Source organism: Sciurus carolinensis, chromosome 7 (genome assembly GCF_902686445.1).
Source record: "Sciurus carolinensis chromosome 7, mSciCar1.2, whole genome shotgun sequence".
NCBI classification, from domain to species: Eukaryota; Metazoa; Chordata; class Mammalia; order Rodentia; family Sciuridae; genus Sciurus; species Sciurus carolinensis.
The window spans coordinates 8,063,076-8,091,056 of NC_062219.1; the positions used below are offsets into that span (position 1 = coordinate 8,063,076).

General features: G+C 41.0%; 2 protein-coding genes and 3 non-coding genes across 5 annotated transcripts; 4 read left to right on the forward strand and 1 right to left on the reverse strand.

Moving 5' to 3' along the window:
* Positions 1–8,896, forward strand: Tcp1 (t-complex 1). Its single transcript, XM_047558754.1, has 12 exons — positions 1–221; positions 869–954; positions 1,149–1,277; positions 2,301–2,398; positions 2,749–2,859; positions 3,227–3,408; positions 3,704–3,830; positions 6,758–6,933; positions 7,260–7,383; positions 7,888–8,080; positions 8,173–8,336; positions 8,593–8,896. The coding sequence occupies exons 1-12, from the start codon at positions 158–160 to the stop codon at positions 8,807–8,809; spliced, it is 1,671 nt and encodes a 556-aa protein (XP_047414710.1). The 5' UTR covers positions 1–157; the 3' UTR covers positions 8,810–8,896.
* On the forward strand, positions 2,519–2,659 carry LOC124989840 (small nucleolar RNA SNORA29). Its single transcript, XR_007109656.1, has one exon. It is a non-coding gene; the product is annotated as a small nucleolar RNA SNORA29 (small nucleolar RNA).
* Acat2 (acetyl-CoA acetyltransferase 2) lies at positions 7,327–27,738 on the reverse strand. Its single transcript, XM_047558755.1, has 9 exons — positions 27,592–27,738; positions 26,849–26,983; positions 24,144–24,325; positions 21,881–21,998; positions 11,927–12,070; positions 11,133–11,255; positions 10,227–10,381; positions 9,500–9,610; positions 7,327–9,191 (listed from the first exon to the last, which is right to left on the reverse strand). The coding sequence occupies exons 1-9, from the start codon at positions 27,644–27,646 to the stop codon at positions 9,021–9,023; spliced, it is 1,194 nt and encodes a 397-aa protein (XP_047414711.1). The 5' UTR covers positions 27,647–27,738; the 3' UTR covers positions 7,327–9,020.
* LOC124989832 (small nucleolar RNA SNORA20) lies at positions 7,540–7,669 on the forward strand. The gene has a single exon (XR_007109650.1). It is a non-coding gene; the product is annotated as a small nucleolar RNA SNORA20 (small nucleolar RNA).
* Positions 19,614–19,678, forward strand: Trnam-cau (transfer RNA methionine (anticodon CAU)). The gene has a single exon. It is a non-coding gene; the product is annotated as a tRNA-Met (tRNA).
* Positions 27,739–27,981: the final 243 nt, after the last annotated feature.

Consider the following 27,981-nt stretch of genomic DNA (forward strand, 5'->3'; position numbering starts at 1 on the left):
AGCGGGTGGGGCGGTGTTACCCAGCAGTCCCCGCGGCGCCGCTCGGTTCTCTCCACGCCGTCGCCGCCGCTGCTGTTGTGGCTGCCGCCGGGCCTAGGGATTGAGATACCGGTTGCCCGCGGTGTGAGTGAAATTCGACGCAAACCCTGCGGTGAAGATGGAGGGGCCTTTGTCCGTGTTTGGGGACCGCAGCACCGGGGAGGCCATCCGCTCCCAGAATGGTAAGGGCGGACGAGGCCTGGGCCGGGCGGGGCGGCCCGCGGCTACTTGCTCTGCGCCCTGGCGTCTGCCTCGGCGGAAGGGGCTGCGGAGGGCGCGGCCCAGGGCGGTTGTCGCCGTTCGCGGTCGTGGTCCGTCCGGGAGGACCCCGGGAGCGCCGCAGGTGTTCCCAGGTCGCAAGAAGGGCAGGCGCGGAGACACGTGCCGGCCGCCCGCGGCGCCTTTGTCCGGCTAACACCGTGAACGAGCGACTAGGTTCAGTCGCAAACAGAGATGGGCAGGCGCCCGCGGAGGTTGGGGGACGTGCGTAGTTCCCCGCAGGAGTCGCCCCCTCCGGGGCCGCACCCCGGGGCCAGGTCGCCCAGGCGCCCCGCTGGCAGCTTCGTAGGGTAGGTGAGCTGATGGGACGCAGCTCGGACGGGGCTTGTTGCCCTGCCAGCAGGGGACTCGCTGGACCGCCCTCATCTCGAGATGAAATTTGTTAGCTCTCTGCATTAGACTTGTAGTAAGTGGTTTTATAAATAATGACTCTTGAAGATCGAGAAGTTGGGAAGTTGTTGGATGTCATTTTGCTTTTGTAGGCTGAAGCGATTGTCTTAGAGCTATAGATTTTTCTGATTTTACTGTCCCTTCTTTTCATTACCTACAGTTATGGCAGCGGCTTCGATTGCCAATATCGTTAAGAGTTCTCTTGGTCCGGTTGGCTTGGATAAAATGTTGGTGGATGATATTGGTGTAAGTATATCTGTTGTGTTGGTTGCTTTAAAGAGAAAGGATCTTAAGTATTTTTCTCTGCAAGTTGTTTTCTTCAGAATCTGATAGTGGAAATTAAATCCAAGGTGAATGTGTCATAATAGGGCTATGTTTATATAAAGGGTAGTCCGTTTTTGCAGGTGATTTTTCTCACTTTTTCCTGGAAATTTCTTTAGGATGTAACCATTACAAATGATGGTGCCACCATCCTGAAGTTATTGGAAGTAGAGCATCCTGCTGCTAAAGTTCTTTGTGAGCTGGCTGATCTGCAGGACAAAGAAGTTGGAGATGGAACTACCTCAGTGGTAGGTAGTCACTTGGGAGAGGGGTTAAAGAACTAGTTGTTTTTATCCCAGTTGAAGCTATGGGCCAGGAATAAATTACATATTTATAAAGGAAAACGGTATGGTGTTAGGAAGTGATTCAGAAACAAAATTTGAAAATTGATGATTATATCTGGTTGCAATTTAAGTAGAAAAGGAACTCAAAATAATTAAATACAGTCTTTTTAAATATTTTGTGAAAGGTTGTGTTTCCTCTTCCCTATCACTTCCTGAGATTTGGAAATTTCTGAAGTCTTTGCTTTTATAATTTTCTAAAGGACCCCAGGGTTGGCGCCTACCTCTAATCCCAGCCACTGGGGAGGCTGAGGCAGGAGGCTCTACAGTTCAAGGCTATCCTCAGCAATTTAGCAAGGCCCTGTCTCAAAATATAAAGCACTGGGGATGTGGCTCAGTGGTTAAATGCCTCTGGGTTCAATCCTCGGTAGCAAAAGGGAAAAAAATTGTCTAAGGGAGAAGTTGTTACATGTTTTTTTAAAAATACTGTTTTTGTATTTTATACACTAAAAGGCATTTGCAATAATTCAGATTGGCAGTGTGAGAGAAAATAATTCACCAACATTCTAGGCAAGCACTGTACCTCTAAACTACTTTCTTAACTCTAAAAGTCTAACTGAAAGACATTTTTAGTTAGCATTCCTTACAAGAATTTTGTAAATTAACCAAAAAGTATAAATAACCCAAGTCATTCCAATAGTCAGCAATTTAGCTTCTGTTGGGCATTTAATTGCTAAAGGTAATGGATGTAGTTGTTGTCTTGTATTATGCTGCTGAACTAGTTTCTTAGCTAGAACATTTTTTTGTTGGGTTTGGCCATTTACATACAAAATATTTTGTAGTGTTTCCCTTTTTTCATGTTTTTAATAGCCACTTGTTCATTTCTCCACCTTTCTGATTAATGATACCTAATAATTTTAGTATTGCTTTTATGTGTGCATGATATATCAAATGCTAGGCAACTTAGTGCAATGACTGTTTTCTCAACAGGTTATTATTGCAGCAGAACTTCTAAAAAATGCAGATGAATTAGTCAAACAGAAAATTCATCCCACATCAGTTATTAGTGGCTATCGACTTGCTTGCAAGTAAGATTGTTTGCATTCAGAGAAAATTTTATTTAATAGTTATAGTGTCTTAATGTTTTGATTGATAACTAGATTTCAGTTTGAAACAGTTGTGACTTGAACTAGAGTCGGTAATTTTTTTTTCCCATATGACTACCACATTTTCTTCTAATAATAGACTTTAGTGGCTATGCTTATGGGATAGATTAAAATTGCCATGATCTGAAGAGGGAGGATTTTCAAAGTGTTCTCCTTCTATATGAAATGGCTGAACAAAAAATCCTTGCCTGTGACATTTTGAAACTGTTAAATGTGATAGCATGAAAAAGTATGAGTAGTGAATTTGTTTCTCTCTCCCATACTTTAAACAGGGAAGCAGTGCGCTATATCAGTGAAAACCTAATTATTAACACAGATGAACTTGGAAGAGATTGCCTGATTAATGCTGCTAAGACATCCATGTCTTCCAAAATTATTGGAATGTATCCTTGGATGGTCCAGTAAAGTTTACCACCCCTCACCCTTTGGTGGGAAGGGTACTAGGGATTGAACCTGATTTAGGGTTTTTTTTTTTTTTTTTTTTAAAACAGGAAATTTAAATAGAGCAAACTCATAAATGTGTCAGAGATGACATTGTGTTGAAATTACCTGTTGCTTTCCTTGCATTTCAAGGGTAAAAAGGTAATTTAAAGCATATGTAAAAATGATTTGATTTGCCGCTGGTGATAGTTACTTTGATACTCTTTTCTGTAATGACATTGCTAAAAGAAAGTTCCTTTGAATTGCCCTTGATTTTTGTGTGTACCCTTCGTTCATATAGTCTGTTGTTGTCCTTAACTGTCAGCTTAGAAATGGTGATTTCTTCTCTAATATGGTAGTAGATGCTGTACTTGCCATTAAATACACAGATGTAAGAGGCCAGCCTCGCTATCCTGTCAATTCTGTTAATATTCTGAAAGCCCATGGGAGAAGTCAAACAGAGAGCATGCTGATCAGTGGCTATGCACTCAACTGTGTGGTGGGATCTCAGGGTAAGGTTCGAGATTTAATCATAGAATGAGATTTCTATAGTTAAAACTAACTTTTTGAGGTTTGCATACAGTACATCTTTTTGTATCTTGAGCACATATAAAATATTAAGAGGAGTACATATTAAATTATCTGCCCTGGATGCCATTAAGTTTAAGGTTTAATGAATTACAATTTAGAGTTGTATGTTTATGTATAATGTAACATTGTTATTCTACATTATAATTTTAAGGATAAGTGTATTATGTGAACTGAAGTATTGTTATCATTACCACATAATATTATCTTCACTTGTAGGCATGCCCAAGAGAATAGTTAATGCAAAAATTGCTTGCCTTGACTTCAGCCTACAAAAAACAAAAATGAAGCTTGGTGTACAGGTGATTATTACAGACCCTGAAAAATTGGACCAAATTAGGCAGAGGTATGTTGAGAGATTTTTGACATTTGTAAGGGGCGTTTGAAGAACACGTTTGTGTTGAACCAGGCAACAATAAACTGAAAAAAATAAGTTTTTTCATAGGACAGAACAAATTATCAGAGGTATCAGAGTTGGAAAATTAACATATTTATCCAAATCAAACTATTTTACATGAGCTTCTAGAAAAATTAGGAAATGTATTTTTTAAAAAAAAAGGGGTTTTGGCGTGATATAACTTCTGTCAAAATTGACTTTTTTGCGTGGAATTTTTGGCTTTATGAGTCGATTGAGGTTAAAGTTATAAAAGCCAGGAACCTATTTCCTCAAAGAAGCAGTGCAGAACTCTGCAGTTTGCTACTATATACCAGGTACTATGGGCTTCAGGTGGTGTATTTCACTTGGCACACTGGAAGGGATAGTTGTGAAGGTCGTTGCTTCCGAGGGATTTTTGTCTGCTTGCTTCCTCTTGACCCACATTCAGATATTTTTTATTATTTTTAATATATGAGTACAGTGCAACTTTAGTGTATGTAATGATCAGACCAGGATAATCGATATATATCACCTTAGATATTTCTTTGTACTGGGAACATTCAGAATCCTGCCAGCTACTTTGAAACTTTTAGTTTATTGTTGACAGCCGTGGGTATCCTACTGTGCTATAGAACATTGAAATTTGTTCTTTTTCTTCTTCCCATTAACCTTTCTGCATCTCTTCCCCCGTGCCCTTCTCTGACTTTGATAATTGCTATTCCATTCTCTACTTCTTGGAAGATTTTTTCCTAAAAAACACTTGGTTAGTTTGAACAAACAGCTAAGCAAAACGTGCAAGAAATCTTTGCCCAAAGCCAGAAATACTCTCATCTTTGAACTCTATCTACATGTGTATTCTTTCACTCTTTCCTTCTGTCAGAGGCGAATTCCCAACAGTAAGTGTTCAGGGTCTGTTCTCTTACAGCCTTCCTTCCTAGATTATTGTTCTTTAACAAACTGCACTTTTTTTTTTTTTTCTTTTGGTACCAGGAATTGAACTCAGATGCTTAACCATTGAGCCACATCCCCAGCCCTTTTTATGTTGTATTTTGAGACAGGGTTTCTATAAGTTGTTCAGAGCTTTGCTGTATTGCTGAGACTGGCTTTGAACTCACGATCCCTCTCCTTTGATTTCCCCAAGCTGCTGGGATTACACCTAACAACTGCATCTTTAATTCTTCCTTTTCTGGATTCCACTTGGAGCTGTCATCCTTAAAGGTTTTTTGCTCACACATCCAGTTTTAGTTGCTCCCTGTCCTTTCTTATGGACTAGGTGCTACAACAGTGACACAAACATGTTTACTGGGACTTCACTTCCCAATCCCTTTTTCATCCCTGTTCTCTAGTGGTCACTAGTAACACTAGCATGAGATCCAGTTGACATTTTCAGCCTTCTTTGACTTGATCTCTAGCAAACTTTGGACTGATTCTGTCTTAATATACCTTTCCAAAGAGAGAAGACTTTCTCTCACTCTGAATTATACCGTATCTTTATCTTCTTGGGCTTACACAGTTTCTGCTATGTGTACAACTCTAATGTGAGTTCTGAATGTGGAGAGGGATTATCTCTTTGGCTTTGTAGCCTAGTCCTATAGTATCTGGCACATAGCACGTGTTTAGTAGACAGGGGTGAGTACTCTATAAAATAGTAAGAGGCTAGGTATGGTGATACATACCTGTGTATGATCTCACCTACCTGGGAGAGTGAGGCAATTAGTATGGTCAGTCTACAGACCATTAACAGTCACTATCATTTGAGTTTTATGTACTGTGTTTGATTATGCTTTGATACAACTGATGTTATTAGTTTATGTAATCATCACTACATGTGTCCATTGCCTTGTGACGTGACAGCTGTTATAATGCTCCTGGGTGGTGGAAATTTTTCGGCTCCATTATAATCTTACAGGACTGTTGTTTATTTGGTCTATCATTGTCCAAAATTAATGCATGGTTGACTACCTAGATTTTTTTTTTTTTTTTTTTTTTTTTTTAATAATCTCATCTACTTGATGACTTCAATTATACATTGACTTTGAATCTCTCTTTACTCTAGTTGCTTATGATTTTCATACTAACTTCTTTGCAGCCTCACCTGAATAACAGGGCCTTTAAACTTATGACATCCCAAACTGTGCTCAGCCTTTATCTCCCTTTTACCTGTGCCTATTACTTTAGTTCATGCTGTATGTCCTCGTAAGGCATACTTCTCTATCTCTCGTTACTGTCTCCTTATGTTCAGTCCTAATCTTCCCAGTGCAGTTTTCATATGGACATTGGCATCCTTTTGAAAATGCAGGTTCAAGGGATGGGGGTGTGTTTCAGTGTTACAGTACTTGCCTAACATGCATGAGGCCCTGGGTTCAAGTCCTCACACCATGCAAAAAGAAGAATCAGATTTGGTAACTCTACTATTGCTTAGAAATACTAGTGTTTTAGCCATGTAGACTCTTTAATGTGACCCAGCAGGTTCATTTTCCCATCTGGCCTGTTTATACAGTTTCAGCTCTTGACTCCTTTATTAAACATTTGCCCTGAGGAATTCCCTACAAGATTCTTGAAGTCAGGGCCCCTATTTCTTTCTAACCATACTTGATTAGGAACTCAAATTGGAGTTGAGGAGAGCAAAGTGGTTAATTCCTTGAAATTTTCTATAAATTGTACTAAATTTTGGTTCTGGGTGGGAAAGAACTGTTAATATAACTTAACCTAAGGTTATTTTGGGGTTTTTGTTTCGTGGTGCTGGGGATTTAACCCAGGTCTTTGTGCTTGCTAAGCAAGCACTCTATCATTGAGCTATATACCTCAGCCATTGTGAAAAGTATTTAATGGAAGTTAAGAGCTGTAGTATTTAAAAAAAAAACAGTAACTGAGTTACAAAAATACTTTCTCTGTAGAGAATCAGATATCACCAAGGAGAGAATTCAGAAGATCCTGGCAACTGGTGCCAACGTTATTCTAACCACTGGTGGAATTGATGATATGTGTCTGAAGTACTTTGTGGAGGCTGGCGCCATGGCAGTTAGAAGAGTTTTGAAAAGGGATCTTAAGCGCATTGCTAAAGCTTCTGGAGGTACTACTACTGCAAGATCTCAAAATGCCTGTGTTAATAAGCAGAGCCTGGCACATTGGAATACTGGCGCTAAGCAGCTTCAAAAACATTCTCAGTACTATGCACGATAAACTGGAGCTGGAAAAATTCTTTAGTTTGTTGGGAATTCAAGAACTGATTTTATTCAAATAGTGACAGTTCCATATTAGTATGAAATAAGTTAATTATTCTGTTGCCTAACTAAAAACCTTTAATTTGTAATGCATCACTTTTATTGTAGATGTTTCTGTATCTAAGACATTTATGTCATGGGAAACAATATTTACAGATCTTTGTAACTCCTGTAGCAACTATTCTGTCAACCCTGGCCAATTTGGAAGGTGAAGAAACTTTTGAAGCTACAATGTTGGGACAAGCAGAAGAAGTGGTACAGGAGAGAATCTGTGATGATGAACTAATCTTAATCAAAAAGTAAGAGCTACTTTCCAAATTAAACCTATACAGATTTTGTGAATTAAAAACTTTCCCGGGCTGGGGAGATAGCTCAGTCGGTAGAGTGCTTGCCTTGCAAGCACAAGGCCCTGGATTCGATCCCCAACACCGCAAAAAAACAAAACAAAAAAAAACTTTCCCATTTATTTGCTGCTATAATCTCTTGGTGATATGAGCAGTTATACGCATGGGATAAAACGATATTGGGCCATGGTAAATTGAGATGAAGTCACATTTTCATCTCTTCTGCATGGTCTAGACATTGTTTTTGGTAGTTTGTTTTTTCACTGTTTACAGTGCTAGGAATTGAACCCCAAATCCTTCAGCAAGCTAGAAAAATGCTCTAACAGAGCTACATTCCAACCCTAGACATTTTTGGTACATAAAGTATTTGGTAAATGTCCTTTGTCAGCAGGATTTAATCTTTGTAGCTTTTGTTTTATAAAAATACCATTTTTAACAGTTTTACTTTGTTTTTAATAGTACTAAGGCACGTACGTCTGCATCAATTATTTTACGGGGGGCAAATGATTTCATGTGTGATGAAATGGAGCGCTCTTTACATGATGCTCTTTGTGTGGTGAAGAGAGTTTTGGAGTCGAAGTCTGTGGTTCCTGGAGGGGGTGCTGTAGAAGCAGCCCTTTCCATATACCTTGAAAACTATGCCACCAGCATGGTAAGAGTTTATTTTCATGGGGGGGCTGTAATCTTGGCATTTTATTAATGTGCTTTCTCTGGGGTCTTAATTGTGGCTGTGGTCTCTTTCAGGGCTCTCGGGAACAGCTTGCTATTGCAGAGTTTGCAAGATCTCTTCTTGTTATTCCTAATACACTGGCAGTTAATGCTGCCCAAGACTCCACAGATCTGGTTGCAAAGTTAAGAGCTTTTCATAATGAGGCTCAAGTTAATCCAGAACGTAAAAACCTAAAATGGTAAGCATATAGTTTCTCTCTCCTTTTCATTGGTCATCTTGAGAATATGATAAGGTATAGGCAGTAATAATCTTACAGGACCACTGTGTATATTTGGACTTTTCTATGTTGCACATTGCTGTGCCAATTCATAATTAGTGTAAACTTGACACTAGCATTTCTCAGGACTAATATTTGAATAGAATAATTTGAATTAACAGGCCACCTAACCAACTTGTAAGAAATCATCTAATCATTTTTTTCACCTTAACTGTAGGATTGGTCTTGATTTGATCAATGGTAAACCTCGAGACAACAAGCAAGCAGGGGTGTTTGAACCAACCATAGTTAAAGTGAAGAGCCTGAAATTTGCAACAGAAGCTGCTATTACCATTCTTCGGATTGATGACCTTATTAAATTACATCCAGAAAGTAAAGATGATAAACATGGAGGTTATGAAGATGCTGTTCACTCTGGAGCCCTTGATGACTGATCTGATTTCACTTTTATTTATAACGTTAGACGCAATGTCCTGTATTTCGAGTATTATATATTAAAGTACAGCATGCTATCAGTGTCAGTTTTGTGAAGATGGTTTTCATCCTCACTTTGGTTCTCTCGTTTCACAAATTACAATTTAGTAATTTATTAGCTTAAAAAGAGATGAGGTTCTGGTTTCAGTAATGTGGTTACTGTTAAGCATTTCATCCTCTCTGAATACACATTGCTATTCCCATGCCACCTCCCACACACAGGGCAGCAACACCACGAGTTCCACCAGTTCTCTCCAGTGTGTGTAACAGGGTCACAAGAATTCGACAGCCAGATGCTCCAAGAGGGTGGCCCAAGGCAATGGCCCCTCCTTCAATGTTGACCTAAGAGGAAAGATTTTTCTTAGATCCCTTGATCTCCAGATAGAGGTTTTGTCCCCCCTTTTATGCTCAGTTTTCATCATGACTGCTTAGGAATAAATTCATACTTTTGATATGCATTGATGACTACCTTCGTTATTTTTTAATCTTAAAAATTTTTTAAATAGCTCACTTAGCAAAAAAAAAAAAAATTAACTTGAGTCCTGGTATCTTTTCATCCATTGCCAAATGGAAAAGCCTGAAAAATCTAATATACTGTTTTCATTATACAAGTTCACTAGTAAACTCAAAAATAATTTTCCCATGTTTACCTTCTCTGGCTTTAATCCAAGTTCTTTAGCTATTGCAGCAGAGACAGCTGCGAAGGCTTCATTGATTTCAAATAGATCAACATCTTCTAGGGACCAGCCTGCTTTTGCAACCTAAAGAAAGAAAACATTAAATTCTTCACTTTATTGCAAATTTTCTGTGGGGGCAGGCAGTACTAGGGATTGAATCCTGCACTTGACCACTGAGTCAACCCCAGCCCTATTTTGTACTTTATTTAGAGACAGGGTCTCACTGAGTTGCTTAATGCTTCGCTTTTGCTGAGGGTGGATTTGAACTTGCCATCCTCCAGGGCTGCTGGGAGTACAAGCGTGGGCCACAGTGCCCTGCCAGCAGAATGATGTGATGACACACCAAAGGTTAAGGGTATACTCTTAAAAATATCCCTTAGAAATTCCAAATTCATATTGAACCGGTAGCATCTGGTACATGCTTATAAGGTGATGAAACAACTGAATATGCTAGAAAAATAAGCTGAATGCTGCTCTTCATGGTAAGGAACAACTCAAAGCTACCAGTAAGAAGAGTCATGTTTTACAAAATGTAAACAGCAAATGAAACCTGATAGAAACAAAACCAAGCACAGTTCTGCCATTCCGAGTGGAAGGAAGATGAAGCAAGGAAGTAAAAATGAACCGAACATAGCATGCAGGTTACTGGTCTGTTCTCAGCTTAACAAGAGTGAAGGATGAGATCTACAGTTACACTTACAGCTTGCTTTATGGCTGGAATTGGTCCTGTTCCCATGATGGAAGGCTCCACACCTACTTGTGACCAAGAAACAATTTGTGCTAAAGGTGTAAGCCCACGACTGTCAGCTTCTGACTTCTTCATAAGAACCACTGCTGCTGCGCCGTCATTTATTCCTGTAAAATGTGAGTGACGTGATTTTCATTAATTCTAAAAGAATTTCACCTTTCTATTTGAAGACATTAGTTTAATCACTTTGCCATTTCGGCAAAGCCGTTTGCCACAGTTTAGCAGACTTCACAGTGTGGAAGTGGGGCTGAGAATGTGGTTCAGTGGTAGAGCACTTGCACAGCATGCATGAGGCCCTGGGTTTGAGCTCCAGCCCTAAAAAAAAAAGTGAAATGGTGTGTTTGACCCGGCATGGTGGCACGTGCCTGTAATTCCAACTACAGAAGGCTGAACCAGGAGGATCACAACTTCAAGGCCAGCCAGAGCCAACTTATTGAGACCTGGTCAAAAAAAAAAAAAAAAAAAAAAAAAAAAAGGCTGGATTGCAGCTCTGGTAGAGTGCCCTTGGTTCAGTTCCCATACTGGGGAAAAAATTAAAACCAGAGCAAGAATGGAGAGATTATAACAGTGGGGTACTAGAGACTTAAGAAGAAACAGAAGAAATATACTCAGGAATCACAGAAGGGTACTGGGTGTTTCTGGTATTGAAAAGCATAAAGGTAACTACTGTTCTCCATTTCTGTGTCTAGTTGGACTATCAAGAAACCAAATTCTTACAATATAGGTTAATGATCAAATAGAATCTATAAGAGTTAAACTAAGCTGAATTTTAAGAACCATTTTTGCGTATAAAGTAGTATTCATTTGGTAAGAACTTGCAGAAAGCATTTCTCCCCAAATACCCATCAAAAATCGAACCTGAAGCGTTAGCTGGGGTGATGGTTCCTGTTCCATCAGTAACAAAATACGGCTTTAGCTTGGACATGGCTTCAAGGTTACTCCCGTGACGAGGAAACTCATCTGTTTTAACCTCAGTGAGACCTAACAAGAAGCAACCCCAAGATTAAGATTAATACAGAACAATAGTGCATGTGCTGGGAATGACAGGTTTCTCAAAAGTCAGGATTCACATTTGGCAGAAAGGTTATTTATACCTATTCATTCCAGTGGGAGAAAAGTACACATAAGAATTACTTTATGTTCCAAATCCATAACCTTTCTTGAGGGATTATAAAAGCAAAAGGTGCTACAGTTTGCATTATAGCACCTGGCTGGTTACAACTGAATGGAGTGGGAAGTCTGAAAGCCAATCTCCAGATTGCTTGGACATGAGATGTTAGATGTTAGTTCTAATGAAGAAACTTGATTTCAGCATTCCTGTTAGATAATGACAAGTGACCCCCAAAAGAACCATCCTCTAGAAATGTGAATGTGAATCTCAGAAGCAACAGGAATTAATGGATATTTACGTCTGGGGAGGTTTAATTTAGCTTATGTGGGAAATAGGTCACCTGTTGCCCCTTAATAATCACAAGCCAATGGCTGATGACTTCCATGTTACCATGTCCCATAAATATAGTATTTCCTCTCCATTTAGATGTAACCAGGATGTATCCTTGCAATCTAAAAAACCTAAGATAAAAATGTATAAAAATTTCTATATATGATTCTTATCTATAAATAGGTCAATGTTTATGATTTTTATTACCCACCTTTTCTAGAAGATACAAAAACTGGTACAATCTCTTTGTCAAAATGGCCGGCTTTCTGTGCACTCTCTGTCCTGTTCTGGGAAAGAACTGCAACCTTGTCCTGATCTTCTCTACTCACTTGCCATTTTTTGGCTACATTTTCAGCTGGGGAGAAATAAAGTAAAACCCAACATTTTCATAAACTGGCTTTTGGTAGTTTAAGCTGTCCACATTCAAACCAGTGCTGACCACACCTCTTAGCAGGCTCCCTAGTGGGCTGAGGTGGTGCTCTGTGGAATGATCTGCCCTGCCCTGGCAGGGATCTGAAAATGCTATAGTGACTCTTAGGAGGCCATTTTTGCCCATTTGCTTTAACACTCTCTTTCCAAACCATCTGAGTAAAAGCTGGAGATACACTGTCCTTTTACCCCTTAAATTTTCATTTCAGTGTACATTTCCCAAAAACAAGTCCTTTTTTTTTTTTTTTTTTAAACATAACCACAGTTATAAAAATCAGGAAACTTAATACTGTTGTCTAATTCTCATTCCCTATTCAAATTTAACCTATGGTCCTACTAGTCAATAGGAAGATACTTTCCTCTTCAGTAAAGGATCCAATGCAGGAATATACATTGCATCATTTAACTACCCATGTCTTTAGTTTTCTTTAATCCGGAACATTCTTCAGAGCCCTTTGTGCTTCTTAAATTTGCTCTTCTAGCATTGAGACTGTCTTCAGCATGGTCTGCTCTATGAAAGGTACTTCGAACTGCACATTTTTTATTTCCTCTTGAACTGAAAATTTGAACCCAGAGCCTTGTTCATGTTAAGCTTGGTGTTTTTGAGGAGCATGAGCCAGCTCTTTTATCAAATGCCCCCAGTTTGGCTTAGTTTCATGTTTCCTCAAGCTTATTTTACAATTTTGCTAAAAGGCTGGATGCCACAGAATGATGGCATGCTCTCTCAGGAATCTTGTCAATGCATGAAAGTAATCAGTTTATACCAGGTGGTGTCAGATGTGATCACTGGTTATAGTGGTATCTGCAGGTTTCTAACTCTACAGGTACTATTTTTCCATTTATAATTAATCAGTAAGTTACAGGAAATTATTTTAAGACTATGAAAATATCTTACAAACTTCATTATTACTTTTAGCTTTCATTCATGATTTCTAATGCCAACATTCCTTTGATATGGATTAACTGGCATTATATCAAAAAGAAGAGTTTGCCTTTACAGACACTACTCAAAGCCTCAGACCTCCGTACAATAAAACCAGGTAATTTCAACACACTTCTCTCACCAGTAGATAACTCATTCAGACACAAACACAGTAAAGACTCTTTGGACCTAAAGAATATAAAACAAATGGACTTAACAGACATCTGTAGAATACATCATCTGACAACAGATGAATATACTTTCTTCTCAGCTGCTCATGGACACTTATCCAAAATAGACCATATTTCAGGCCAAAAGGTAACTCAGCATATACACACAAAAAGATATGTCCGTGCATCTTATCTGGTCATAACACAATTAAAAATCAAAACCGGGGCTGGGGTTGTGGCTCAGTGGTAGAACACTTGCCTGACATGCATGAGGCACTGGGTTCGATTCTCAGTACCACATATTAAAAAAATGAGTAAAATAAAGATCTGTAAACATCTAAAAAATATAAAAAAAAAAAAAAACAAAAAAAAAAAAACCTAGAAAAACTATTTAAACACATGAAGACTGAATAACACACTTTTGAATGATGAATGGATGATAGAAGAAATTGGGAGAAATTTAAAAATTCTTGGAATCAAATAAGGATAGTGATACAACATACCAGAACCTCTGGGATACTATAAGGACAGTTCTGAAAAGAAAGATTATAGCTATGAGTGTCATATTACATAAAAAATCATAAAGATCCCAAATAAACCTAATGATGCATTTGACTCAGGGCCTTGCAAAAGAAGAACAAACCAATTCCAAAACCAGTAGAGGGAAGGAAATAATGATCAGAACTGAAATCAATGATATTGAGAAAAACTATACAAAGAAACAATGAACAAAGAATTGGTTCTTTCAAAAGATAAACAAGATTGAATAGCCCATAGCCTAAACAAAAGAAAAAGAAAACCCAAATCGATAAAATTAGAGATGATAAAGGAGAAATCATCCCAGACTTTATAGAAATCCAAAGGATCATTAGGGACTATTTTGAAAATTACAATAAATTGGAAAACTTTAGAAGAAATGGACACATTTCTAGACACATGTGACCTGCCAAAGTTAAATCGAGAGGACATAAACACCTAAACAGACGAATAACAAGCAAATGAACACCAGGAATAAACCTAACCAAGGAGGTGAAAGACCTCTACAATGAAAACGGTAAACATTGAAGAAAGAAACTGAAGACACAAGAAAATGGAAAGACCTCCCATGTTCATGGGTAGCCCAGAATTAATACTGTTAAATATTAATTAACAGAATATTGTTAAAATGGTCATTTTACCAAAAGCAATATACAGATTCGATGCAATCCCCATCAAAATACCAATGACATTTTTCACAGAACTAGAAAAAACAGTCCTAAGATTCATTTAGAAGAATAAAAGATCCAGAATAGCCAAAGCAATTCTAAGCAAAAAAAAAAAAAAAATGCTGGAAACATCACAATACCTGATCTCAAATTGTACTACAGAGCTATAGTAACAAAAACTGCATGGTACTGGCATAAAGATAATTAACCAATGGTACAGAACAGAAGACAGGGATAAATCCACTCATGAACAGCCATCTGATCCTTGACATAAGTGCCAAAAGACAGTGGAGAAAAGACAACCTTATTAACAAATGATGCTAGGAAAACTGGTTATCCATACGTAGAAGAATGAGACTAGATCCTTATCTCTCACCCTGGATCAAAGACCTACAAATTAGATCAGAAACTGCAACTTCTAGAAGAAAATGTGGGGTCAACACTCCAACATAAAAGGCACAGGCAATGACTTTGTAATAGGACCCTAAAACCTCAGGAAATAATGCCAAAAATTAATACATGGATGGCATCAAATTAAAAGCTTCTATACAGTAGGAAAAAAAAAAAAAGAATGTGAAGAGAGAAGCTACATGAAAACCTCTAGAATGGAAGAGAACTTTGCTACTCTTCTGACAGAGGACTGATATATAGACTATATAAAGAACTCAAAAAACTTAACACCAATAAAAAACAATTAATAAAAAGCAAATGACTACACTGCCACTTCTCAAAAGAAATACAAATAGTCAACAAATATATGAAAATGTTCAACAATATTAGCAATTAGGAAAATAAATCAAAACTACACTGAGAGTTCATCAACACCAGTGGGAATGGCAGTCATCAAGAATACAAATAATAATAAATGCTGGAGAGGATGTGAAGAAAAAGGAACACTTTTACACTGTCCGTGGGATTGTAAATTAGTACAACCACTATGGAAATCACTGTGGAGGATCCTCAAAAGAGTAGGCATGGAACCATATGACCTACCTTTACCACTTCTTGGTATTTATCCTGAAGAATTAAAGTCATCATACCACAGCAATATACACATATCCATGTTTATAGTAGCAAAATTCACAATAGCCAAACGAGGGAAACAGCCTAGTTGTCAATGGATGAATGGATAAAGAAAATGTGGTACGTATACACAGTGCAGTTTTATTCGACCATACAGAAGAATGAAATTATATCATTTTTAGGAAAATGGACAGAACTTGAGAACATTATATTGAGTGAAATAAGCCAAACTCAGAAAGTCAAGGGTTGTATGCTTTCTCTCACCTGCAAAAGCAGAGAGGAAAAAGGAAAAGAAAGGTGGTAGGGTTGTGGAATCTCATGAAAATCAAAGGGAGATCAGGATAGTAAGAGAAAGGAACCAAGAGGAGGCAGGAGGGGTGGAACTACTGGGGAATGACATTGGCCAAATAATATTGTCATACTGTTATGTGCATGTAGGTATGTAATAATGAATCCCACCATAACATACAACTATAATATCCCAATAAAAAAAATGGAGATGGGTGCAGTGGCACCCACCTGTAATTCCAGCAACTCAGGAGGCTGAGGTAGGAGGATCACAGGTTCAAGGCCAGCATCAACAACTTAGCAAGACCCTAGGAAACTTATTGAGACCCTATCTCACCATAAAAAATCTTTAAAGGGCTAGGATATAGCTCAGTGGCAAAGTGCCCTTGTGTTCAATTCCTAGTATCAAAAAGAAAAAAAAATTTTGAAAAAAAAAAAAAAGATATATGAGTTCTTTTGATTTACCAATTGCTTTGTCAATAAACATGAAACTGGGTGCCTTCTAGAAAGCTAACTAATGATGTAACTGTGGTGCAAAAAGCGGTTAAGTGCCAGAAGAACTGGTTCATACCTGACTGCCTCTGCCACAGAACCACCACTGGGAGGCCCTACTTCCTCATTTGGTAAGACGAGGGGACTGATCCATAAAAACTGAGGTACCTCCTATTTCTAACATCTCTGATGTAGAGGATTCACAAAGTGCAGAGAATACTTACTCCATTTCATCAAACAGGAAGATGCATCCAAGTAGGAATAGGAAAATGATTAGCAAGTTGGGAAGATGGCAGAATAGAGGTACCCACATACTAGCTTGTTCCTCCACAAAACAGAAACAAAGCAACAGCAGTGTAACCAAGGAACGAGGCCATGGTGACCACTGGACACTGACAGCAGAGCAAACCAAACCTGGTGAAAACCAGGAACTGGGGAGAGTAACAGAGTAAGAGAAGCAGAGTACCTCAGCACCTGGCACTGGGCACCTTGGTGGGGCAAGGGGTGCTCCCCTCTTGTGGGGTAAAGGTGAGATAGAGTCACAGCATGACAAAGAAGGTGGCAACCTGTGGACCAGTAGCTTATGTAAACAAGTGACCTGGAGTCTGCACAAGCCAGCTTCAGAGAAGAAATTCATCTCGGCAGGCTCTCAGATGCTACAGCCCGCCACCTTGAGAAAGGTCCTGTTGTCTGCAACTACTGCTCTAGGGGTAAAAAAAATCCAGCATGAACACAAGCGAGGGTCCCGGTAACACCCTGCTATTTGACCAGGCATGTGGTCCCACGAGACACTCCTGCTTGGGAGAGTGTCTCCAACGCAAACCCTCCGAGTTTCACACTGCAGGAGCACAGGCTGCAACAGAGACAGCAGAGCTCTGCCCTCTGGAATCAGTGGTTCCAGTGAAATGGCATCTCTGACTGCGAGCAGTACCAGTTGTTTTTGGTTTTGTGGGGCCCAGAGCTGAAGGCACTGGCCTTGATGGTTGCAGGTCACTTGGCTCCTGCAACCCTCGATCAGCATAGAACTCAGTGATTCAATTGCCACCCCACCCTGGGAGTGGCTTTGGCTCTTGCCACGACTCCGGGCACACAGACTACAAACCTCCAGAGCAAATATACACCTGGAGCAGGTGGCTTTCCACCCAGACTTGGCGAGGAGTTCCTGAGTGCCACAGTCCAGCATTGGCCATGTTCTGGACAGACAGGCTAAAACCTTCTGGAGACAATATACCTCTGGTCCAGCCAACATTCTGCCTTAACTCACTGGGCAAGAAAAATCCGACACAGCCTGCACGCACCCCAACTGGTGGGGTGAGAGCTGAAATTCCAGCAAGCTGCAGCCCCACCCCTCCCCTCACCCAGTACTTGGTGGATTCCAACCCTAGAGACCCAGAGAGATGACTGGCACAGCGCGTGACCAGCTGCCCTCACTCCTCACCACCTTGGCCAGAGGAATTATTGACTCATGGGAGTTTTTTTGGTTATTTTTTATCATTTATTTTCCTTTAGTCTGTTACTTTTATTTCACTTTTATTTTCCTCTCTCAGTGCTGAGATGGGGCCTCACGCACACTAGGACAGACGCTCAGCCTGAGCTACAGCAGAAGCCTGCTCAGCAGAAGCCTGCTTCTACTCACAGAAGAGGGGGACGTGAGCTCTAAGCCATGGACCTGCCTGTCCCATGCTGGCTCCTGGGCAGACCTCCACAGTAGCTGCAGAGAGGAGAAGCACAACAGTTGCTGACGCCACATCTATGTGGGTCCTCTACATCAATGACAGCGCACCTGATAGACTGTGCAGGGCTGAGAGGACAGAGGTGAATCCCACAGAGGGCACTGTGATCCAGCCCCTGCCCCTCCTGGGGAAGCACCCAGATCTGCACTAGTCTCCAGTAAGAGAACAAGAGCTTCCGGGTCAGGGGTGGTGGTGCATGCCTATAATCCCAGCAGCTCAGGAGGCTGAGGCAGGAGGATCTCAAGTTCAAAGCAATTTAGTAAGACCCCAAGCAACTCAGTGAGACGCTGTCTCTAAATAAAATGTAAAAAAGGGCTGGGGATGTGGCTCAGTGGTTAATTGTCCCTGGGTTCAATCCCTGGTACCCTCAAAAAATAAGAGCTTCAGGTGCTTTAACAAAACTGAAGGAACTAGCATCATAATCACTTACAACAGAGCTACTATGAACAGAGTCTGTGGAAACCTCCAGCTCCTGATAGGGCTACCACTCTCATGGTAAAAGGGACCACAGAGGGCACATCCCACATATTGAGCTGCCTACACCACTCTGAAGCACCAAAGCATCCCCACTCTTGGTATATCACCAACCCTGAAACAGTATACTCTACGCCCAAACCCACGAATCACAACTAAAGAAGTTACAGGGAAATCACACACTCTGGAGTCCAGTTGGAAATAAACTCAACATCATAAAGCAAAACAACATCCCATGTCACACTGACAAAAGAAAGCTGCATACTAAGAAGGACATCCCATAAAAGTAGAAAAGACATGAATCCCAACAGATGTGCAAATCTCAACATAAAAATACCAGAACACATAAGGTAATAGGTCACCTAAAGTTAATAACTCCATAATAACAGATTTCAAGACATTAAAGTGGATGAAATACTGAACAAATAATTCAAAAGAATGAGTTTTTTAAGAGCTCAAATAAACGACTGAATGAGTTGAAGAAAACAATGCAGGAAGTGAATGAGCAGTTCAAAAAATATAGAAATTTTGAAAAAGAACCTAAAAGAGAAATCTTTGAAAAGAAATGAAAAGCTCAGATTAAAAACTCATTTGAAAGCCTCACAACAGTAGATTAAGCAAAAGAAAGAACATTGAACCTTGAAGACAAACGTGCCACTGTGTTAGTCAGCTTTTCACCACTGTAACCAACACACCTGACAAGAACTGCAGAGAGGAGGAAAAGTTTACTTTGGGCGCACAGTTCAGAGGATCACTTCGTGATCAGCAGATTCCATTGCTTTGGGTGTGAGGTGAGGCAAAACCTCATGGCCTCCCCATGATGGTGTGGTGGAGGAAAGATGTTGAGCTCATGATAGCCAGGAAGCAGAGAGAGAGAGACAGAGGGAAAGGAACCAGGACAAGATACGATCTAAGGTCACACCGCAGTGACCTACCTCTTCCAACCACACCTACCTGCCTACAGTTACACAAAACAGTCCATTCAAATTATCAATCCATCAAATGGATGAGGTTACAGCTCTCATAATCTAATCACTTCACCTCTGAACATCCCTGCATTGCCACCAAACACATGAGTTTTTGTGGATACCTCCTATCTAAACCTTAACAGCCATATTATTACGTTCAGACATCAATAAAGAAAAAAAATAAGGGCTGGGTAGATAGCTCAGTTGGTAGAGTGCTTGCTTCATAAGCACGAGGCCCTGGGTTCAATCCCCAGCACCGCAAAAAAAAAAAAAACTTAGGGCTGGGGAGATAGCTCAGGTGGTAGAGTGCTTGCCTTTCGTGCACAAGGCCCTGGGTTCAATCCCCAGCACCGCAAAAAAAAAAAAAAAAAAAAGAATGAAGACAATACAAAAGATCTCTGGGACACCATTAAAAGATCAAACTTCTATGCAATGAGGATACCAGAGTGAGAAGAGCTATGCTGAAAACTTCCCAAATCTGGAGGAAGACATGGACATTCAGTATAGGAGGCATTTAGAATCCCAAACAGACATGACCAGAAAAGAACCTCTCTATGACATATTAGAGGTAAGTTGCCAAAGGACAGAAAAAAGGAAAAATATGATCTTAACTAAAAATAAAAGGCAGACTGGCTAAATGGATTAAAATACAAGACACAGTGCCTTCATTTAGAAGTATGTTGTATTATTTTTATATAGTTGTGAATTTCCTAAGTTTCTGTCACTGATTTCTAATTTTACTTGTTCATGATTAGAGAACCTACTTTGTATTATTTCTATTTATTTATATCTATTGAAATAAAAAAAAAAATACAAGACACAACAACAGGCTGCATACAAGAATGTCCCCTCACCTTCAAAGATACACAGTCTGAAACTAAAAGAATGAAAAGATATTCCAAGCAACAAAGAAGTACCAAGTTACATTTAAAGGCAAAACCACTAAACTAATTGGATTTCTCAGCAAAAGTTCTAAAGGCCAGGAAGGCATAAAATGATTTATTTCAAATCCTGAAAGAAAATAACTTCTAACCAAGATTGTCAAACCCAGCAAGGTTATCCTTCAGAATTAAAGCTGAAATAAAGACCTTCCAAGATAAGGATCAAGGGAATGCATGACCAATGAACCAGCATTATAGAAGACGCATAAGGGAATCTTATACCTAGAAGAAGGATAAAAACAATCATGAGACTATATGAAAGAATAAATCCCACTACAAGTGTAGATACACAAATGAGAAATAGGAAAGAATCAAACAGTGTTAATACAGTAATCATCAAACTTTTAAGATGAATAGGAGAGGAAGAAATATATACAGAATATTCAAACCAACCAGAAGATGAACAAAATGACAGGAACAAGCACATACATTTCAATAACACAGAATGTAAATGGTCTGAACTCTCCAATTAAGACACAGATTGACTAAATAGATTACAAACAACTCCCAATAACAAGCTGTATACAAGAATTCACCTCACCTGCAAAGACATGCACAGACGGAAAATGAAAAAGAAAAAAGAAAAAAATTGGAAATAGATATTCTAAGCAAATGGAATCTGAAAGAAAGCAGTAATTATATCCAACAAAACAGACTTAAGACAAATCAGAAGAGACAAAGAAGATCTGTATATTAACCAGGGAACAATACATCAAGAAGATATAACAGTTATAAATATATGTGTACCAAACATTGAAGCACCAATTTTATAAAACAAATGCTACTAACATAAAGAGGAAAACAGGACTCAATGCGACAATACAGGGTGACTTTGATACCTCGTCTCACCAATAGATGACCTCAAAGAAGAAAAGGGACTAGGAGGGACCCTTAGGGTTCAAGCAGCAGAAAGGGCAACAGCTACAACTGCAGCCTTAACTACAGAAGCATTTTCAGGAGACATTCTCAGGAGTGCTGCCCTTCAAAGTTTCCGACTTTGTTCTTGGTTAATCATTTTCTTTGCCTTCATGTATTAAAATGATCAAAATCTGTCATATTGGCTTTTCTTTCTCTGGCTTCATGGCCCACTTTGTGGCCATGCATTTTGTACTGGTATCTGTCTTCTGCCAGGCCTGTGGGACATACTGCTGGCAGGTACTGTGTGGTAACTTAAGGAAGGAGTCAGTTAGCTGTAGGCATTTGGGAGGCATGGCCTGTCTCCTTGCTGGAGTACAATCCATCCACCAAAGCCCTGTTCCGAACATTGGTATCTACAACTGTGACCTTCCTGGCATAAGGCCCAAAGGAAATGTGGGCCAGCCAGTCATTCACCAGAAAGTACCTGAATACCACACACCTCTCAGGATCCCATAGGTGCCTTCCACACTCAGTTTCCCAATTAAGACAGAGGTCAGGTAGCCTGGCTGCCAGACTTGGAGGTTGAGACAAGTCTCACTGGTACGATATGCTTTTCTTCAACCTTTTTACAGTTAGTGTATTCTCAGCTACATCTGCCTTACCTGTAATACCCATGTGATAGTTGTGAAATGCGTCTGTAAGACCATCACAGAGTATACTGTCAGTCAGTGGCATCTCACCAATTCTCACTCCTGTTCTTAAGTGAACCAAATGAGGAGCCTGAAAAAAAGAAATAGAAGTGGATTTAGGCCAGAAACAATGACACATGCCTGTAATCCCAGCTATTCAGGAGGCTGAGGCAAAAGGATCACAAGTTTGAGTGGTCTGAGCAACTTAGCAAAACCCTATATCAAAATAAAAGTTTAAAAAAAAAAAAGGGGGGGGGAACTGGTGACATAGATCAGTTGTAGAGCCAGGGCTAGCATGTGCAAGGCCCTGGGTTCGATCCCCAATATCACACACAAAAAAAAGGATTTAGGCTTGATTATAATTTGTCTTCTTAGGATCCCACTCACATTTCCTCAGTTTTCACTTAGTGCCCTCTGTAGCATTTAGTTTCCCACCCCAGGCCAGAACCTAAAGACCCCTGGGATTAGCAAATAAGTCCATTCTGCCTGCTCTTAAAAATTATTAGTTTTTGCTGGCATGGTGACACACAGCCATAATCACAGTGATTCAGAAGGCTGAGGCAGGAGGATCACAAGTCTTAGCAATTTAGCAAGGTCCTAAGCAACTTAGTGAGACCCTGTCTCAAATAAAACAGAAAAAGGGCTGGAGATGTAGCTCAGTGGTGAAATGCTCCAAGGTTCAATCCCTAGTCCAAAACACAAAAAGGAATGACTACTCTCCTACCTACCCGCTACCATATCTCCCTCAACCCTGTCCATCTGTCCACTGGTATCTTATTTCCTTAAGAATTCCATTTATAGCCAGGTTGGTGATGCACATCTATAATCCCAGCTACTCATGAGGCTGAGGCAGGAGGAGTCAAAGTTCAAAGCCAGAATGCACAACCAAATAAAAACAAATTAAATTAAAAGGAGTTGAGAATGTAGCTCAGTGGCAGAGTGCTTGAGTTCAATTCCCAGTACCACCATCCCCTCAAAGAAAAAAAACCAAAAAAAAAAACAAACAAACAAACAGAATCCCATTATTCTTTCCAGAGAGGCAATTAATTATCTATAAATGAAGCATTCACCTCTAAGGGCTTAAGTAATGCTAATAATGTGTTACTTATTTTGATGGGAGGCATATGCAGTGTACACAGTGATAATAAGTTATTATAAAATAAGCATATATTATATAATGTTATATCATACAATAAGTTATATGGTTGACTAATAAGAGAGTAGGAATTTCTTAACTTTCACCAACTCAATAGCAGCTGTAATCAAATGGAAAGAGTAATGGGCTTAGATCCACAGGACTTGATTTAGTCAGGCACAGCGGCACATGCCTGAAGTCCCAGCACCCAAGAAGCTGAAGCAAAAGGATCACCTGAGCTCAGGGAGTTTGAGATCAGCCTGGGAAACGTAGCAAGACCCACCTCAAGGAAAACAAAACAAAACATAACAAAAGCTGGGCTCAATGTTGGCTCTGGACATCAGTTTTTCTTACCTGTAAATCGGAAATAATATCACCAATCCTACATAGGCTTTTGTGACCACATGTACAAAAGCACTTAAAAGAGTATATATATCATATGATCCCATTGGAATCATGGATCATTTTACTACCTTCAGTGCCTGCTTCTGACTCCCTGCAACAGCTGAGCTGAACTGGCCTCTGACTACGATTCCTAGGTTAGACCTGAGCTGCCTCAGTAGGAAGTAGGGGATATACTTTTGTCTTTTTACCACTGTGCCAATTAGAGGGATGTAACTTAGTGAAACAAATCCCACCTGGCAAACCTACTGGAGAAGAGCACCACTTAGTAGTCCTCCTGTCCATTATATACCTCTGAAAGGTCAACAAAGTCTGGTCCCTGGGTTCCTCCTTGTCACATGCAGGAAGATAGATGTTAACATCTAATTTTGACTTTCTTCACAATGGAAAGAAATTTAAAACCAGGGACACAACTAACATTATGAGTTTAATTCAGAAAATACTGTATGCTTCAGTAACAACAGTTTGGAAAAAATAGGTTCTATTCCAATCATATTGATTGAGAGGTTTTTTCCTTCAAATGGGAAATCCCATGCCATTGAAGAATAATAAACACTCAGGTAGGGGTCAAAGTTGAGTCCATTTTTTGTTGGCTTACTGTTGACTGCAGTTCTGCTATGTGTCAGCTTACTCTTGCTAGGGATGGGCACAAGTCCATCAGGGTGAGGTCAGTGAGAGGCATTTTTTCAAAGATCTTACCTTGCTCATACTTTCCATGCCGCCTGCAACCACAATGCTGGAGTCACCGACCCCTATGGACTGAGCTGCAAGACACACAGCTTTTAGGCCTGACCCACAGACCATCTGACAGCTCCACGCTGGAACACAGTATGGAATCCCTGCACCCACACTGGCTTGTCGAGCAGGATTTTGCCCACAACCTGGAAGAAGAACAGAGGTCTCTACATGATCAAGGAGAAAGGTAAAATAGGGTGCAACTGCATGTAAAATTGCCAACTATGTCACCTGCCATTTATGAAAGCCTACAGTTCAGCTAAGTTCTCATGGAAGGCACAAAGGCCTATATTGTGACAAGTCTCCACTTGTCACAATCTAGCCCTTGAATATATATTGCCTTGTGTGGCTCTCTAGATGTTTCACAGGTAGAAGTTTTCTCCTCCACAAAGAAATTCTTTAAACCTTACAAAGACAGAACCTTAGGGTTAAGAAATGACTGCTGAACATAATAGTGCTAGCATTTAATAAAATGAGTTCTATGAAAATGAAGATTCATATCTGACACAGACAGTGCTTATCCCTAACTGGTAAAATCATGCCTGGCATACAGTAGGTACTCATTAAATACTTATTACGATTGTGGAGGATACCCGGCTTAAGAAGTATGGTGGTTCTGTGTTCAAGTGATAGCTCCACTTCAAACTGTGACCCTGGTTAGTTACATGAACTCTCAGTCTCATTTACTCATTTGTAAAATGCATTTAATAGGATTCAACACATTTATGAAAAGGATTAAGTGAGGCAACAAAAGGCAAGCGCTTAGCATAGAGTTTAAGGACCCTATACTTAGTAGGCTCTCAATAAACAAAGCTGGGATTGTTTTTGTTTTTGTTTTTGGTACCAGGGATTGAACCCAGTATGGCACTCAACCACTGAGCCACATCCCCAGCCTTTTTTATTTTTATTTTGAGACAAGGTCTCACTAAGTTGCTTAGAGCCTCTATAAGTTGCTAAGGCTCTTTTTCAACTTGTGATCCTCCTGCCTCAGCCTCCCCAGCAGCTGGGATTACAGGCATGCACCACCAAGCCCAGGTTCACAACTGTTATTTTTATCACGATTATGTAAGAGATACTGTAGAAGTCAGTGAAATGTGGAAGGAAGTATGAGAGAAACCAGTAGTGGAATGCCCTATGACAAATGAAAAAATCTGAATTACAGGTCTGGGAAGGCAGAAAGGAGGGAGGGACCAGAACACAATCAGTCCGAGGTTGTTACAGGCATATTTCAAAGTCTTGGAGGGTCATGATAAAGTGTCAAAATTTACACAAAACTTTAAGGTCCATAAGGAGAAGCTGAGCAGAATGTGGGGGGGAACTACAAATACAGGTTGAACATGTCCGTTCTGAAAATACAAAATCCTCCAAAAACATAAAACTTTTTGAGGGCTGACATGTCACAATATTCCACACATGATCATGTGACAGGTTAAAGTCAAAACGCAGGTATACCATACAGTTTATTCAGGATATGCAATGGAAAAAAAAAAAAAAGAAATTTCCGGGTTCTTTGGCTGTGATACAAACTTATTTCATGCATGAATTTAAAATATTATATAAAGTTGCTTTCAGATTATGTGTATAACATATATGTGAAACATAAATAAATTTCATGTTCAGACGTGAGTCCCAGACCCAAGATATCTCAATACATATATGTCAACATTCCAAAATTTGGGGAGTGGGGGCAAACTGAAAACATTTCTTGGGGCTGGGGTTCCAGCTCAGTGGTAGGGTGCTTGCCTAGAACGCATGAGGCCCTGGGTTCGATCCTCAGCACCATATAAAAATAAAAGTATTGTGTCCACCTACAACTAAAAAATATATTAAAAAAAAAAAAAAAAAAAAAAAAAAAAAAAAACTCTTCTGGATCCAAGTATTTTGAGTAAGGGACATTCAACCTGTACACAGATTAATAAGCCAGGTAGGTTCCAGACAGGGTAGGGGCAGAAGCTGGTTTGGAGTATTACTAATTATCACTACAGTTAATTAGAATTTATGCTATTGAGTGAATATGAACTAATTTGTTTTGGTGCAGGAAAATGACCCATTGCCACATGCATGCTAACATGCACTCTACCACTAAGCTACATCCCCAGCTCCCCAAAATGAGTTATTAATAACAAATTAGGAATGGTCATTGATAACTGATCTATAAACCCAGCAGGAATTAGAAGTAAGATGGAGGCATTCTCAGGACTCATCCTCCTCCAGGGAGTGATAAGCCCCTTGCCAGTAACGAGCTACCCATCTTCCCAGCTCAGAAGTGAGTAATAGGAGTGTAAGGATTGCCAGTGTTGCTGAGGCCATCACTCCAAGCACCTAGCACAGTGCAGGGTCATAGGAGGAAGTCAATTCATTTTCATTGAATGTGTGACAGTTTGTGGGAATGCATTTCTTCTATGCATCAGGCTGGCCCTGCTTCTAAGGAATGGAAAGGCAGTGTAAGTTAGTGATCCAGGATCATTCAAGAAAAGCATTTAAAGACGCCGAATCCTAAACTGGAAGAAGTTACAAGGCTGGGAGGAGGAAGATAGGATAAATCCTAGCAGGGGGAATTTTGAGCAAATGTATGGAGGCAAGAAAGAGTATGTGTGTGTGTGCGGGATTGGGGGGGGGGGCTGTTTCTAATAAGCCTGTCCTCTCTTCTGAGGTCACTCAGGAGATACCTGCTGTCAAAACGTGTCCCAATATAACTTCGGAAACCTCTTCCGGAGCCACTGTGGCCCTTTTCAGGACTTCTTTGATGACAGCTGAGCCCAGGTCCTGGACAGGCACAGTAGATAAGGCACCATTGAATGAGCCTACAATAGAAAGATGGAGAGAGCAGACATCTGAACCCTGGGCGCACTGCAGAAGCCCACCCCGCGCTTCGGGGCTCCTGAGCCAGGCAGATGGGCGCCATTTGGAAAGACCACCGAAGGAGTGGATGCGGCCCCATGCTGCCAAACAAAAGCAGCCGGCGCTCTGGCGGGCCAAGGCCTTTGAAAACGCGGCAGCACTAAGGACGACAGCTAATCGTCGCCTTACCAGACCGCCCCTGCTCAGTGCCAGGACTCAGACCACTAGCCCAGCCCCTGCGACCACAAGCTGACAGATGGCGCCTCCCGGAGCCGGCCAATCAGAGGTCTCGCGAGAAGGCGTCTCCCTACGCCAGCCAATAGGAGAGCTTGGCAGCGCGGTGGCTCTACCGCGGGGAGCCAATCCGAGGACGAGGGGCGGAGCGGACGCAGCTGGCGAGAAGGGGGCGGGGCCGCAGGCCCAAGCTGGAGAAGCGCAGGGCGCCGGAACCCTCCGGCCGGACCGCGACCCCTCCTGCCCACCCTTCTCCCGCACCACACAGGTCCGACCCTCGGCGCGACTGGCGAAGGGCAGGGGGCTCGGACCCCGCGCCTACCCGCCAGCCACTCACCTATGATTGTCCGCGCCGCCGAGACGATGACCACGGGGTCTGAGCATGCACTCATCTTGCCACGACCGCCTCTCCCACCGCTGCCTGCGAGTGCGGTAAAAAGCCCTTCCTCGCGGCTCTCGGCCGCGCCTGGGGGCGGAGCCTGAAGACGCCCCGCCCCCGCCGCCTCCGCACGGTGCGCTTTGCGCAGGCGCGAGCCCGGGCGGTCCGGGTGGCGCGAGGGTGGGCGGCGTGGTGGGCGCTGGGCTTCCGGGGAAGGTGTACAGGGACCCGGGCGGGTGTCGGGGGTCCGGGCAGAGGCGCCAGGGCCGGGATCTGATGACTCCCAGGCCAGGGCGCGGGGGCCCCGGACGCGCTCACACACATCCCGAGTCTTTATCTGGACCGAGC

Coding starts and splice junctions, on each gene's coding strand:
- Acat2 (XM_047558755.1), bottom strand. CDS start 27,646: ATGAGTGCATGCTCAGACCCCGTGGTCATCGTCTCGGCGGCGCGGACA. Junction 26,984..27,591: donor GGCGGCGCGGACAATCATAG/GTGAGTGGCTGG, acceptor TTTCTATTGTAG/GCTCATTCAATGGTGCCTTA. Junction 12,071..21,880: donor CTATCACATGGGTATTACAG/GTAAGGCAGATG, acceptor ATTTCTCCCCAG/CTGAAAATGTAGCCAAAAAA.
- Tcp1 (XM_047558754.1), top strand. CDS start 158: ATGGAGGGGCCTTTGTCCGTGTTTGGGGACCGCAGCACCGGGGAGGCC. Junction 2,399..2,748: donor GGCTATCGACTTGCTTGCAA/GTAAGATTGTTT, acceptor TACTTTAAACAG/GGAAGCAGTGCGCTATATCA. Junction 8,081..8,172: donor AAAACTATGCCACCAGCATG/GTAAGAGTTTAT, acceptor GGTCTCTTTCAG/GGCTCTCGGGAACAGCTTGC.